Source organism: Rhipicephalus sanguineus, chromosome 8, assembly GCF_013339695.2.
Source record: "Rhipicephalus sanguineus isolate Rsan-2018 chromosome 8, BIME_Rsan_1.4, whole genome shotgun sequence".
In the NCBI taxonomy this organism is placed as follows: Eukaryota; Metazoa; Arthropoda; class Arachnida; order Ixodida; family Ixodidae; genus Rhipicephalus; species Rhipicephalus sanguineus.
The window spans coordinates 142,489,460-142,503,117 of NC_051183.1; the positions used below are offsets into that span (position 1 = coordinate 142,489,460).

The following is a 13,658-nucleotide window of genomic DNA, read 5'->3' on the forward strand; positions in this document are numbered from 1 at the left end:
TGTTTCTCACTCAATACAGTACTGTGATTTCCATAAATAGATAATGCGTACTTTCGAGTGAAAAACAACCGTGTTTATTTTCAAGTGTTGTAAAAAAATAATTCATTAGTTGGTAATGCCAAATCTGGAACACAATTGCAGAGCAATGCATACCCTGGTGGTTGAATTTGTCCAGGTTTCACTTCCATCTCACGGTCAGGCAAACTTTTTGCAATAAGCTTTACGTACACAAGAATGAAGCAAGTTTTAACTGGAAATAATTTAATATCACTGTGTTTTACACTCGGCAAACAAGCGTCGCGAATCTCAAGAACGAAAGCCATCCGAAGCAGATCCGAAGCCTGTACTTCCCATTATTCCCATGGTGGTTGAAGCGCTGTTCAAGGATCCCGCGTAGACACTAGCGCCAGATTCCCCTCTAGGTATTATTGTAAGAAACTTTATGATAAAGGGCTTGCACTTGTAGGTGTTTTATATTTTTTCGTCACACTTATGATTGATATTAGTCTATTCTTAAAACTGATATTGCGATTTTACACGGTGCTGTGTAAGCACGGACACGGACGCCAAACGGATGGACCCACAAGCCTCGGCCTTAAGGTGCTTCGCCCCTAAAATCTCACAGGGTATCTCATGCATCTACCTCAGTCGACTCGAAGGCGAACGCCATCTTCTTCTTTTAAGTGCGGTGCACTTGAGGGGCCCGGGCTGTCGTATGCTGTGATTGCTTGGCGTAACGCAGGAAAAAACCACGTATAGCATAGCCATCTGTAGCATAGTGAGCACGCGCTTGCGCCAAGGCGAAGTCTTCATCATCTTGTTCTTCCACCGCCTTTGTGTTGATGATGAAACCCGGGCCCCTAATCTGCGGAGCACTTTAGGGGCCTGGCTTGGTGTAACGCAGGCAAAACCATATATAACAAGAGAAACAAAGAGGATAGAAAGCGAGAAATAGAAAGAAAGAGAAAGAAATGAAAGAAAATAGGTAGAAAAATAGAAATAAACAGAAATAAAGGGCGAAAACAAGACAGAAGACACTGTAAAAGAGAAAAAGAAAGAAAACGGGGAGGAAAGAAAGAGAAAACCGCACTTCCTTCAGGCTTGGCACCATTAGTGCTCAGCTGCCTTAATGCTTTTCTTCTATGTCGATGTAGTGAACCTCCCACACCACCTCCGAGAGCTTTCTGCAACTAACGTAGTCTTGCAATGCCTTCAGGATCGGAGGAACTATAAGCTTTCTGCACCTCATTTTGTTTTCCACTGCCTCCGTGATCGGCCCACCTTTGACCAAGCACTGATGTCACGTGATGACGTCCGCATGTGACGTCATCACGTGATGGCGGTTTTTTTATCACTCGTGTTGACGTCGCCGATGGAGGACGCTGACGCGGGACGCCGGCCAATTTTCGCGTTTGATGAGGCATCTGAGGTTTCGCCTTAGATGCCGAGTAGTTACGTCGCCTTAGATGCCGAATGGACAGCCGAGTGGTTATGACGCTCGCTTTCGGACCGTGGATACCGAGGTTCGAATCCCGCTTTCTCAAAAAAACTTTAGTTAGCTTTATTTATTTCTTTTCCTGCTCCTTTCCGTCCACCGAGGCGTTACTAGGCGACGCATGGTAACGCCATCGCCCGCCGAGTCTGGTCACAGTCTCTGTGAACTCTGGATGGGTGTTCAAGCTTAAACAGCACCGGTGTTAAAAACCAGATGCGATTTCCTTGAATTATTTCTCTTTTCCAGTAATGAACATCAGCGCATTCGAATTTGGTAGTGAACATTTTCTTTCATTTCCTTTTGGCCAATAAAGAAACACCCGTGGTGGGCGATATCGTACTCCTTATTTATGCTTATCTTTTAGATTGCGATACAATATCTACAATAGCCTAGGAATAGGTTACCCCAAGTACTAATAGTGAAAATGGGGCGTGAACTGGAGTTTTATCAAAGCGATGCAAACTCGGTTGTATCAGAGCGGGTGAGTTAGAAACTGTATCCATTCTATGTAGAGCACAAACTGACAACGACACAGGAATATCTTCGTTTCTACAGCACGTTGTACGGCATTGCTCTGAGTCAGCGCGCTGCTCAAATCGGTCGGTAGCGTTGAAATAGTAGTGCTGGAACAGGCCAGGGGGGGGCAGGGGGGGGGCCAGGGGACCCCCCCCCCCCTGGGCCTGTTCCAGCACTACTGATGGAGGGGGGTGTTTTACAGAAAAAAATGATGAAAATAGGTGTTTTTCAAGGCCTTCACCAGGTGCCCCCACCCCCCACCCCCTGAAAAAATTCCTGGCTACGGGCCTGTGCTGGACTATCTTTTATTTTCCTTCGCTTTAACAGCAACAGCAACAACGGCCTAGGGACAGACTAGGAACAAGGAACAAGATCGAGAAAAATACATTGTGCTTGAGTCAATTCTATTTATTTCTTTACTCTGGTCCCGTTTCCTCCCCGACAGTGTTCTTCTTATAGTCTGTACTTTGACGGACCTGCCGCATCATTAACTTTAACCCTTCAGTTCAACGGAGGCAGTGTTCCGTTACGTAAGCAGGTGACAATCCCCGTGCGCACTGAGGCATGGCGTCACCGAGCCTTCACCGTTTTGCGCTGTTTGCTCTGGACCAATGGCGTCATACATTTTCTCGGAGCCTCGTCTGGTTTCTTCTGAGTGCGGGCTGCGAATGAAAAAGAAGCGAAAACCAGTGTTTGTGACACGCCGCAATGACTGTACGTAACGACTGCCATAGTTAGCAGGTGACGGCTAGGAATGCAAAAGTCGAACAGCCGCAGCTTTTGCAGGCGGCGTAACCTATCCGGGAACCTTGTTAGAATATGCATTCATGTCGGTCTGATTCGCTAACATGGACTAGTCCAGCCACTTTAGGCTTCTGTCGCGCAGCTTGACACCTTGAGGGGATAATGCATGAAATATATTTTCACTCGGGCAAAGCTGCGTGCTTCGGTGCCACAGCGGATGGGGCGTTCTGCTAAACACCGGTTTCCTGTGGACGCAATTATTCAAGCATAATGCGCGAAGTGAACGGCAATATTGGAAATAAATATAATATATGTCGCGCACAAATTATGGATTTCAAACACCTAGTTATACGTCACCACATACCCTAAATAGGTGTAAAATATCGCGAAAAATGAAACCACCTCTTTGTGTGTATTAAAAACATAAGAGAACTACTTTTATGATACACTCTAATATTCTTCGAAAAGTGCTGTTTTAATTTATTTCTTTAACAGCTGAAAATCTCCCAAACATAAATGCCTCATATTGTTGCGTTTTTATAACTCTGTCACTGCAATTTACTGCTTGTCACTGCTTGTCCAGATGTCTCTCCTGTATCGATGTGTTGTCTGATGAGTGTACACTGCGTTTTCTGCCCTGCACCGGCATGTACACAAGGAACACAGAAGCAATGTCAAGCTACTTTCCAGCTGCTTTGACACTCATATGATTTCTGTATTGCTTTCTCTTTCTCCTGCTTTCTATCTTTATTTCTCTTTCTTCGCTTTCTTTCTATCTCTATCTTTCTTTGTTTAACTTTATTTATTTCGTTCTCTTTCGGTCTTGCACTCTGTTTTTTTTTTTTCGATCTCTTTTTCGTGTCTGTTTCTTTCTATCTTTTTACGTCTTTATTGCCTTTATTTCTCTGTATTTTTCCCTGCCTTTCTATCGCTTTTTTTCTCTTTCGCGCGATTCACGAGCTCCACATCGCCGTGCAGAGTTTTCGTTTAACGCTCGCACCTGCTGTATTGGGTAGTGGGGCTTTCCCAATTTCCTGTGGCGCGTAACCACATGTGGTTTTCTGGGGACGCCATAGTTTTTACGGCAGGCTTAAAGAGCTGCGCTGTTAAAAACAAAAGACAATCAGAGATTTTTCCGCTCCGGCGCATGCCCGAAATGCTTTTATTCTGATAATGAAGGTCGGGCTTTTATTAAATGCGGTGTTTACAACGATACCGCACTTTTTCGCGTCCAATTCGCCCCTGCATATATCCCGCATCCCCAACTGCAAACTGCGGAAAGATAACAACTAGAAACAAAAATTACCGCGCATTGCCAGGAAGCACTTTCCTTGCATTATCGTGACGCAGTGCCGTGAAGCCAACTTGCGTACGAGAAACACAGTAATTTTTTTAACTTTTATATCAAATTATACGATAAATCAAACTAATCTCAGCCCCTTTTTTGAATTCGACATATTTGGTTTCATTGTACCAATGTGGGGAGCAGCGTGTAGAACTCTTAAGTATTTTTATAAAGCAGCATTCCTAGATCATAACACCGAGAATCCTAAAACGAATTATGAAACATAAAATAATAATAAATGACTGAGTTATACGTAAATTGACCCGGTAAAACGAGTTCGGTCCGACAGATGGCGCTTCATGTTTACTTTCAGAGGTAGTATGCTGTGGTATATCAGATTCCTTTCTTTTGGTCCTTATCAGAATGCTTTGTACATCTAGCATATATAATTAGCACGTATATAGGCATGGAGTATTTGACGTTTTCAGAGCTGACGTTCCCTTAGAGAATTATCTGCGTGTGTCTGTGACTTAGAAGAAACTAAAAAATGCGGGAAGATTGCACTTAGTTGCGCGAAGCTTCGCACACAGAAGCTGTTTCATCCTCAGCTCGTCGTGCTGCAGCGCGGGAATCGCAACGCCGGCGGCGATTGGATACAGCGTGCTTGGCCAAAGAAGCGGCAGCCAAGAGTCGACGACGGGCGGATCAGGAATAAGGCAAAGCTTACCACTCTAAATATGTTGAAATCGCTGTCCTTCAGCCTCGGTGTAAGAAAATGTTGCTACAGCGACGTCACGGCGGAGGCTGCTCCTCACCGCGGCGGCGGCTTGGCTATCTTTAGCACACGTGGCGCGCAGCTTTGGCGATTGCTATGGCAACGGCGCAGCAGGGGTTTTTTGTAAACGGACGTCTTATTGCCAGCTTTAACAGTTAAATATTCAGAGCACTTGTACTGTTGTGCAGATGGAAGCGAGCGGCCTCGGCTGCATGTTCTGTGGCAGCGGCTTCACCTGGTTTTTGCGCCCATTCACGCTCGCTGACGCTCCTTCATTTCCCGCTCTTCTTCCTCCGAGCGGACGACACGCGTCCGCCCCATAGCGACAGCAAAGGGCAATTGCTGATAACAGCGCTAGCGCGATCTCTACGCCACGAGAAAAAGGAGCACAACGAATGGTGGGAAGTGCCCACGCGGAGGATCGCGACAGTTAAGAAGGAGGCATCGGCGGTGGCTAGGTACTCCGCAATTTTTTGTTCTACGCGCGTTTTGTCCGCGGCGATCTTCCGCCAGAATCTAACACGTAGACTTTTGAAGAAGTCACAGCGCTAGACTACACAGACAAGGAAGACAATGTTCATCTTCTTCGTCTGTGTCGTCTAGCGCTATGAGCATTTCAAGTGCATCTAACAAACCAGGCCAAAAATTTGCACCTCTAGCTGTAGACAGTTTCGCCGTAACGATGTCGTCATGCTCTGGAGCGGTAAGCCTTTTTTTAATGCCGAATAAGTGTGCTGAGATGACCTAATATGTGTGCTTAAACTTTTGAAATGACAAGGGTGTCTACACTGGTTCATTTACAATGGTATCCTAATTGCCTCCTTGACTTTCATCCTTGCCCTCGGCCACAACGCTACGTGAGAGCAGTTGGCGGTGGTTCAGCCGGCGCAGTGGTGGCCAGTCGCCTTTCCGAGGACCCCGAAGTGAGCGTCCTGCTGCTGGAGGCAGGCCGGCTGCCCAACCTCTTCCTCGACGTGCCTCTCTTGGCGGCCGAGATACAGCAAACAAAGTTCGACTGGGCCTACCTCACCGTGCCACAGGAGGCCGCCTGCTTTGGACTAAAGAACAGGGTAGGATCCCTATTCATCTCCCGGAACTTGTTAGGAAGTCGCAGCGCAAGGACGTATTGACCAAGAAACACAGTGGACGTTAAGGGCGCCCATACAAGCTACTGCGTTTCCTCATCCCTGTGTGCTTGCTCTGCTTTTTCCCAACAAACCCGACAATGAACCAACTAGCCCAAACCAAAGTACTTCCCTAAACCTTGAGTTGGGTGCCTGGTAATGGCACTAGTGCGTTGGCTTTCGTGCAGTACGCGGTCGGATTCCTTGAGTTAACTTTGTGTTTCGTGGCACTGCCGACGCGGATCACAGAGGCCACGTAGAAATAAGCGCATGGTTGGGACGTGCTCCACCAGGTGTCGCAATGATCCCAGCTGCTCACAATAAAAGCGTCTGCTTTTCGATGAACTCATTCAATTATTTTCGTTATTTATCCGGGCAGTTAGTTGGGCCTTACCTTAAATAGGATTATGCTCCGATATCCTGTGTACCCAATATAACTGTTCACATGAACCAGAAAAGTGGATTTCGTGCCAGTTTTATTTGTAGAAGACTTTTCCCGAATATTCGGAAAACCGTTAATAAGTGCTCGACCGGAAGTGCTTGAGAGGGAAAGAAGAGCATCACAGTTATGAGAAAAGGCAATGTCAGTGCGTACTAATGAACAGACAAAATTCGATCAAGGAACCTCTCTAAATCCTGTGGAAAGGTATGGTGAACAGGCTTCGTTAAGACAATGCAATCGTTCGGTCTCGAATGTTGACTTGATCTTGAGACAAGTTGCTCTGGCTGCTTTGTGCAGCACAAGAGGGCTTACTTTGGCTGGTTGGTACATGCCCAATGAAAGCGAGCAACGGCGCGAACAACGGGACAAGACAGAGACGAACAAGCGGAGTGTTCGCTCTGTCACTCGTTTTTTTTTTCGTACTTTGTGCTATCGCGTTTCAAAGACAATAGGATGATATTCGTTGAAGTTAGGGCACATCTTATTCGAACGTCAAACATTTGTTTTCATGCAGCTTATACAAAATGTGTGTTGATGTAGCGGAAGTATCACGTCTGATTTCGTCTATATAGAAGGTTTATCTTGTTGCCACAAATCCAGTGTATAACAGTATACGACTTGAAGTGCGAGTAAATAGCTATACTGCTGCATGTAAATATCTGCTTTGCTCTCCTATTTAAGAGTGATAAATGCAGGCCCCGTGTATCCCTTGTGCTCCTCACCGCCTTGCGGGTGAGGCATTCAATATTTGACCGGATATAGGCCATACAAGGGTTTCTTATCGGTTCGTGATCGCAAGGGGCTCAAATACATTAGCACGGTGCCAACGGCATTGCTGCATGATGGCACTAGCCTGCAGTTATTGAACACGACGTTGACTTATTGTAATCAATGATTGTCCGTATACGTAGCTTCTAGTTCTATGTAATGCACTTCTTCTTGTTTCCGTGAATTTTAACGGCACAGCTGTTTATGCTCGGCAAACCCCCATGTAGCATTCGCGAAGACTATCATCACTATACGGGAGCGCGCTCTGTTCGTCCTCTTCATCTTCTGATTCACTTCCCGAACACGTGCGTCCGCCGTGCGCTCTCCCGCTGCACCGATTTGTTTGGCGTAGTATGCAATAACTCGGATGGGTGAGAGAAGGAGTGCAGAGAGAGTGAGAGAGAGTGGCAGAGAGTAACAAGGAGATAGAAAGAAACAGAGAGGCATAGAGAGAAAGAAACGAAAGAAAGAAAAAAAAAGAAAGAAAGAGAGAGAAAGAAACAGACAGTGAGAGAAAGATATAGAAGAAAATAGAACGCAACAGAGATCAAGACAATGAAAGAGTGCAGCTGAGAAATAAAGGATCAGAACGAAATAAACCGATAGAGGCAGAAAGAGATAGAAAGAGGAAGCAAGAAATAGAGGCAGAGAGAGAGAAAGAAGCAAAAAGGAAGATGAGGGGAACGTGACATAGATCACGTAACAGTAGTCACGTGGCCTGTTCCCTTCAAAATCTCGTGACACTAGTGAACTGGCAAGTTCCCCCCAAAATCCCGTACCACCAGTCACGTAACGTAAAAATACGTACCACTGCTCACGTGACATGCTCCCGCCAAGCCCATGTCGTTTAAGCGGGGCAGGAACACGGGCTATAGAGAGCAGCTTCTTCCTCGGGGTCCAAACACTAGCTCTGCTGTTGGTTCCTGCCTTGCACCGCTAGTGAAAGCTGTGGACATTCTTTGTAGCGTTAGCTACACTTGCCTAGCCGGAGCCGATTTCGCGTGGATCCTCATGAGCCGTACTGCGCATGCGCGAGGATCAGTGATGTCACACAGCTGTCTCACCGCTCTCCGCCACCGCGATCTCACAAGCTCTCCGCCGCCGCCGCGCGCGACTCGCCGATGCTGGTCTGCGCGTTCGGGAGGAGTGGCGCCGTAGCCGCGGCAGACACATTGGCGCCGGCACGCGCGCAGACTCCGCCACCGCCGCGCGGGACTCGCCGCTGCTGGTCTGCGCATTCGAGAGGAGTGACGTCGTAGCCATGGCAGACACACTGGCGCCAGCGCTCGCACATTCGCTGTGCAGTCGCCGTCTGACACTGCGCTGGAGCAGCTTGATAGCGCCTCTGACTGGCGTTTGCAGGTAGGTAACGCCATGGAGAAGGAGAGCGCAAATGCTGCTCAACGGCGCAGAAGAGCCGAAAAGCTTACCTCATCGGATCCCGAAGTAGTTGCCTGGCATTTCGTGGTTCAGCGTACGAAGAATGAACAGAAGAAGGCTAATAATCCTAGACAACCTGAAAAGCAAAGGATAATCAGCTGAACCTTTGCTAACGCTACGCATATCCTGGCATAGCCGAGCTAAGCCAGTGCAAATTTTTTTCTTGCGGACTGACACGTTATATATCCATATCTGTCTATATGCAACATGTCTATATCTGACACGTTGCGATCGTGATCTTAGGCTCATCAATGGCCTTGTCTTCACCGACATTGGTACTAGCGGCTTTTTGGTACGCGCCTTTTGTCACCCACATTCCACACTGCAGTCAAAATAGATTTACTACAGAAATAACAAAATGCTCTTCGAGTTTATGTTAAAGACACCGAAGTTTTATTTATAGTTCATTAGTATAGGCCTGTCCATTAATATAACTTAATGTATTCGTACTGTCGACTTGAGTTGTGCCAATGTTCATATTGTTGCTTTTGAACTATAGCATTGATATGGGGAGAGAGAAAAAGAGTGAGAGGTCTGTTTTGACATAAAAGCTGAGAGGTCGGCCTGAATCAATTTTCTCAGCTGCTACTAAGCGTTAGGAAAGGGGAGGCGTGTGGAAATGAGAGGAGAGAGTAGGTGTTATTGACGAGGTGGAAGTTGGCGCTGAAGCGATACCTTGAGTGTCCAAAAACTCTGCACAGTCTCTTCTCTAGTTCCGTCTCGCGCAAAAACTTGCTCAGCGCTTTCAGAACAATGCGGTGATGATGAGATGGAGGTCCTAACAGAACTGTTTCCGATACTTGTTGCTTCATAGATTTCAACAAGAAGGTGTCCATCAATTTTCTTCGCATGGTATATCACAGGCAGACGTGCAAGACGTGTGCACTGGCATCGGGAGTGTCACATACCTCGCATTTCGAATTGTGATCACAGCTCAAAGTGAGACACGAGACAGAGAGCAACGAAGAGGAGCGCTGGCAACGAAAATTTAATTGTGGAGAACAAGCAAATTGCTTGTTCTTCACAATAAAATTTTAGTTGGAAGTCAGCGCTAGTCTTCGTTGCTCTCTGTCCCATGTCTTACTTTGTGCTGTGATCGCAATTTCACATGAAATACCGACTAGCCGGTACCAAGATCTTGCTCGCAATTCGGACTGCACGGCCGATAAGGTGTAGGTAATGACGAGTGAACGCCACACCTAGTTGTAATCTGTCCACTGAGCTTGCACTGCATCTTTTCATTATTAGAGGTATATTAACGTGCATCCCTGGGTCGAGTTCGTCAAGAAGGCGATGACAATGACTTGGTAAAGGCGAATGTGCTGCAGTATTGTCGTGGAGGAGTGTGTAGACAACGACGTTATTGTCCGGCTGTGAAAATGGAATCGGCAATAGTGTGGCGTTAACGTGGGTCGTCTTTGCCTCCGCATCGGCTTTCTCGGTTCCATGTAGGCCGCAGTGCCTGGATTCCACTGATACCTCATACGATGGCCAGTTTTCAGGGACATCTTGTGATGCGGCCACTTCTTGAGCAAGAAGGTTATATGGTGTCATTGAGCTGGCATACTTACTGCCAAAGTAAATAGCGCATGCGAAAAGTAACAATGCTTCTCTGTTATTCAGAGCACCTGTCACATACGCTACGGCGTTAAAAGCTGAGCAGGCCAAGCATAATAAGCGCTGATATTAGGGACAGCGACGCTGACTCGTAGTACGGTTTTTTCGTGAAAACCGCGCAATATGTCTATTTGCGTTGTCGACAATAAAAGAAAAGAACAATACTTATGTTAAAAGAGCTAGCCTATTAAGACGCCATCACTGTAAGGCGTACAGAGTTGCATGGAGTTGTCGCTAAGTGATATGTGTTCAGAAGAAATCATAACGATGGAGAGTATTACCCATTCTATATGCCCTTAGCTCTCGATAATACATTGCTTCGTCGTAAGCAACTCCAGCGCGGCCTCTTAGCGATCTCACTACACGCACCCTGCAAAAGCGTGATAGGTCGAGTGTTTGATTTCGTTAAGATTTCTTCTCCAATTACTGCTTGATTTGTGTTTCATCAAGGCATCCGAGGAGGATCTCGGCCGGCGGGCATCAGTTTTATCTGAGACTCCGCAATGTACTGTACGTAAGAGAAATAAATTTTTTAGTGATATCTGTAAATAATAATAACCACCATATGATTATGAGGCACGCCGTAGCTGAGGGCTCCTGAAATTTGGACCATTCGGTTTTCTTTTAAAGGGCCCCTCACCAGGTTTGACAATTTTGAGCTAACGAGCGCAATGCATACACAGGGCGTTCACGATCACGTCTTCCAAAATTTGCAACGCTACGCGCCGCGAAAATGGGTCAAATTTCAAGGTGAACGCTGCTTGCCCTTCCTCTCGCGGGCGCGCGCTTTAGAGAATGAGGGGATGACGTACATGAGAAAATGGCCCTACGTAGATGGTAGTGCTGTGACGTCGCTCCTCTACGTAGACGACTGTGCTCTGACGTCGCCAACAGTACCACGTGACACTGCGATAATTATTTGACACGACATGTGTAGTTTGTATAATTTGTTGCTTGAACAGATTAATAAAACTTGAGAGAAATAATGAGACACACAATAGGAATGTGTGCGTCTTTTTCATTTCTTTTCGTGAATTGCAGCGAGATGCGGGGCTAATGTGCCTCCCTTTCCCGTGCGTTCGTGACCCCGCGGTTAGCGCATCGAGCAGACGCCAGCCCTGGAAACGAGAGTGATGTTCTGGCGCGTTCGAGCACTCATTATGCTCATTTATTCTACCGCGTCCAAGTAAACGTTAATGCGGCACTGGCTCATGATACCGCCACTCTCGTGCCCGTACAAATATCGCAGCTTTCATGCCCGTCCCGCAGAAACAGGCAGTACACCACAGCGAACGCCGGCACAACGCCCACGGCCGCTACATAAAAAAAAAGGTAGCGGCCTTGCAACGCCGCTCGCGTGCTCGGACTGGCTCGGGCACGTCATGCGCACGTGGCCATGCATGCGCATGACGTGTTCATGCGTATGTGTCAAGTGAAGAGGGCAGGGAAGGGATTTGGCTTGCTAAGGCTACACGGGGTGAGTGGCAAGGGTTTGAAACACGCCTCCTCGCATCATGGTTTCGCGCCGCTACAAATTATTTTTTTTCTCAGCTCGTAATGAACCGATTTGAAAAATTCTTGCGGCATACTGCTCTTCATTCGACACACAAAAACTTCCAGCGTCTAACTAAAATTTGCTATGTGGCCTGGTGAGGGGCCCTTTAACGTGCACTGATATCGCATAGCACACGGGCCTCTAGCATTCCTCCTCTATCGAATGCGACCGCCGTGGCCGGGATCGAACCCGCGACCTTCTGGTCAGCAACTGAGCACCATAACCTCTACACCACCGCGGCGGACGACTTAAGAAGAAGGAATCAGTCATTTGCTTAAAACTTCCGACGATGCGTCAGGATAGTAGGACACTGAAATTGGGGTGTGGGTTGTGTGGGTTGTGTGGGAATATTGTTGATGCCTCGTAAAACGAGAAATGCCTCGTCAACGCGAGCCATGCATTAAATAGTCATAACCTCACAGGTCGTCAAAATTTGTGACCTCCTAATTTCTTCGCTACCACGTCACATAACTCGACGTCACATGATGTTATCACATCACACTGTCGCTTGGTCAAGGATGGGCCGATGACGGAGGCAGTGCAAAACTGTGTGATGCGCAGAAAGCTTGCAATGCCTCTGATTCTAGAGGCAGTGCAAAACAACTTTACGTTTTGGAAGAGGGCGGGGGAGGATCAATACACCCACTGGGAAGAAAACGAGGAAGTCGCCTTATGCGAATACATAAGGGGCCCTGTCAATTTTTTAAATTTTTTTTCTATGAAAGGAAAGGTGGCGCGATCTTTCCTGCAGCTCCTCCGTTCCACCTGAATGGGATAAGGGTAATAAGGTAATAGAAAGCGAGAGAATAGGTAAAAGATTTGAACCAACGTGCGTACTGGGTGTTCATAGGTGTTATGAAAAGGTTCAATGTCAAAAACTTGATGTTACTGTGGTTTCTGATTGGTACAAGAAGTTCATTTTATATATCCACCACTGTTTTAGAGAGCTAAAAGCGGATCCTTCGTCCTTGATTGTTCAAACGTCTCTGCTCGGCCGCCGAGTCCCCATACCCGCCGCTCTCTCCCTCTCTCATTCATGTTAGCCGTGCTGTCCGATCCAGCAAAGGGGCAGCACAAGCCTTGTTGTAATCCCGTTCACACAACACCGCACATGTGTCGTCTCAATCACACCGCCTCCCCCGTAAAAAAGCAGGTGTCGGCCGGAGACTCCTCGACGGCCCCAGCGAAACGCATTATGTTTAACAATACGTCTGCAACCAGACATTTCAAATACGTTTCAAGTGCGATGCATTTGACCATTTCTATCTATCTATCTATCTATCTATCTATCTATCTATCTATCTATCTATCTATCTATCTATCTATCTATCTATCTATCTATCTATCTATCTATCTATCTATCTATCTATCTATCTATCTATCTATCTATCTATCTATCTATCTATCTTTCCGCATACGTCTGGGCGCTCTCGTGGTCGTCTCTTTCACTTGGTATATACCAAAGTTTCCATAGGAGGGCATGAGTGTATATATGACGAACACGATTCATGACATGAACAGGACAATTTGCCTGTCGCGCACATCATGAAACCCCTTCCACTAGTCGCATGTAGCTCATACGCACATACCATGGGCCGTGGTGTGCGGGTATGAGCCACAGGTGATTCGCAATCCATATCAACCCAGACATTCGAAATCATAACGCGATAGCGTTATGGAGTGGCGTTGCGCAGAAAACTTGGTGCTGGCATCGGCGGCATTGTCGATGACCGAAAAATCCCCATAGAAGCAAAGCATTAAAATTGTAGCTCAAGCCGAAATCGAACCCAGGCATACAGCGCGGCAGTCAAGTATTCTACCACGGAGCCTCGCCAGCGCTTCAATCTGCCTTGGAAAAAGACCCTATACAGCACACGTCAGGGAAACGCCTATTGTT

The 13,658-nt window shown here is 46.9% G+C and overlaps 1 protein-coding gene across 2 annotated transcripts in view; it reads left to right on the plus strand.

Moving 5' to 3' along the window:
* The window catches only part of LOC119403554 (glucose dehydrogenase [FAD, quinone]), an 87,990-nt gene that overhangs the window by 3,749 nt on the left and 70,583 nt on the right, over positions 1–13,658 (plus strand). For both annotated transcript variants that reach the window (XM_049418619.1, XM_037670483.2), the window contains exon 2: positions 5,683–5,885. In XM_049418619.1, coding sequence (XP_049274576.1) covers positions 5,683–5,885 — 203 coding nt within the window. The remainder of the gene's footprint in view (positions 1–5,682; positions 5,886–13,658) is intronic.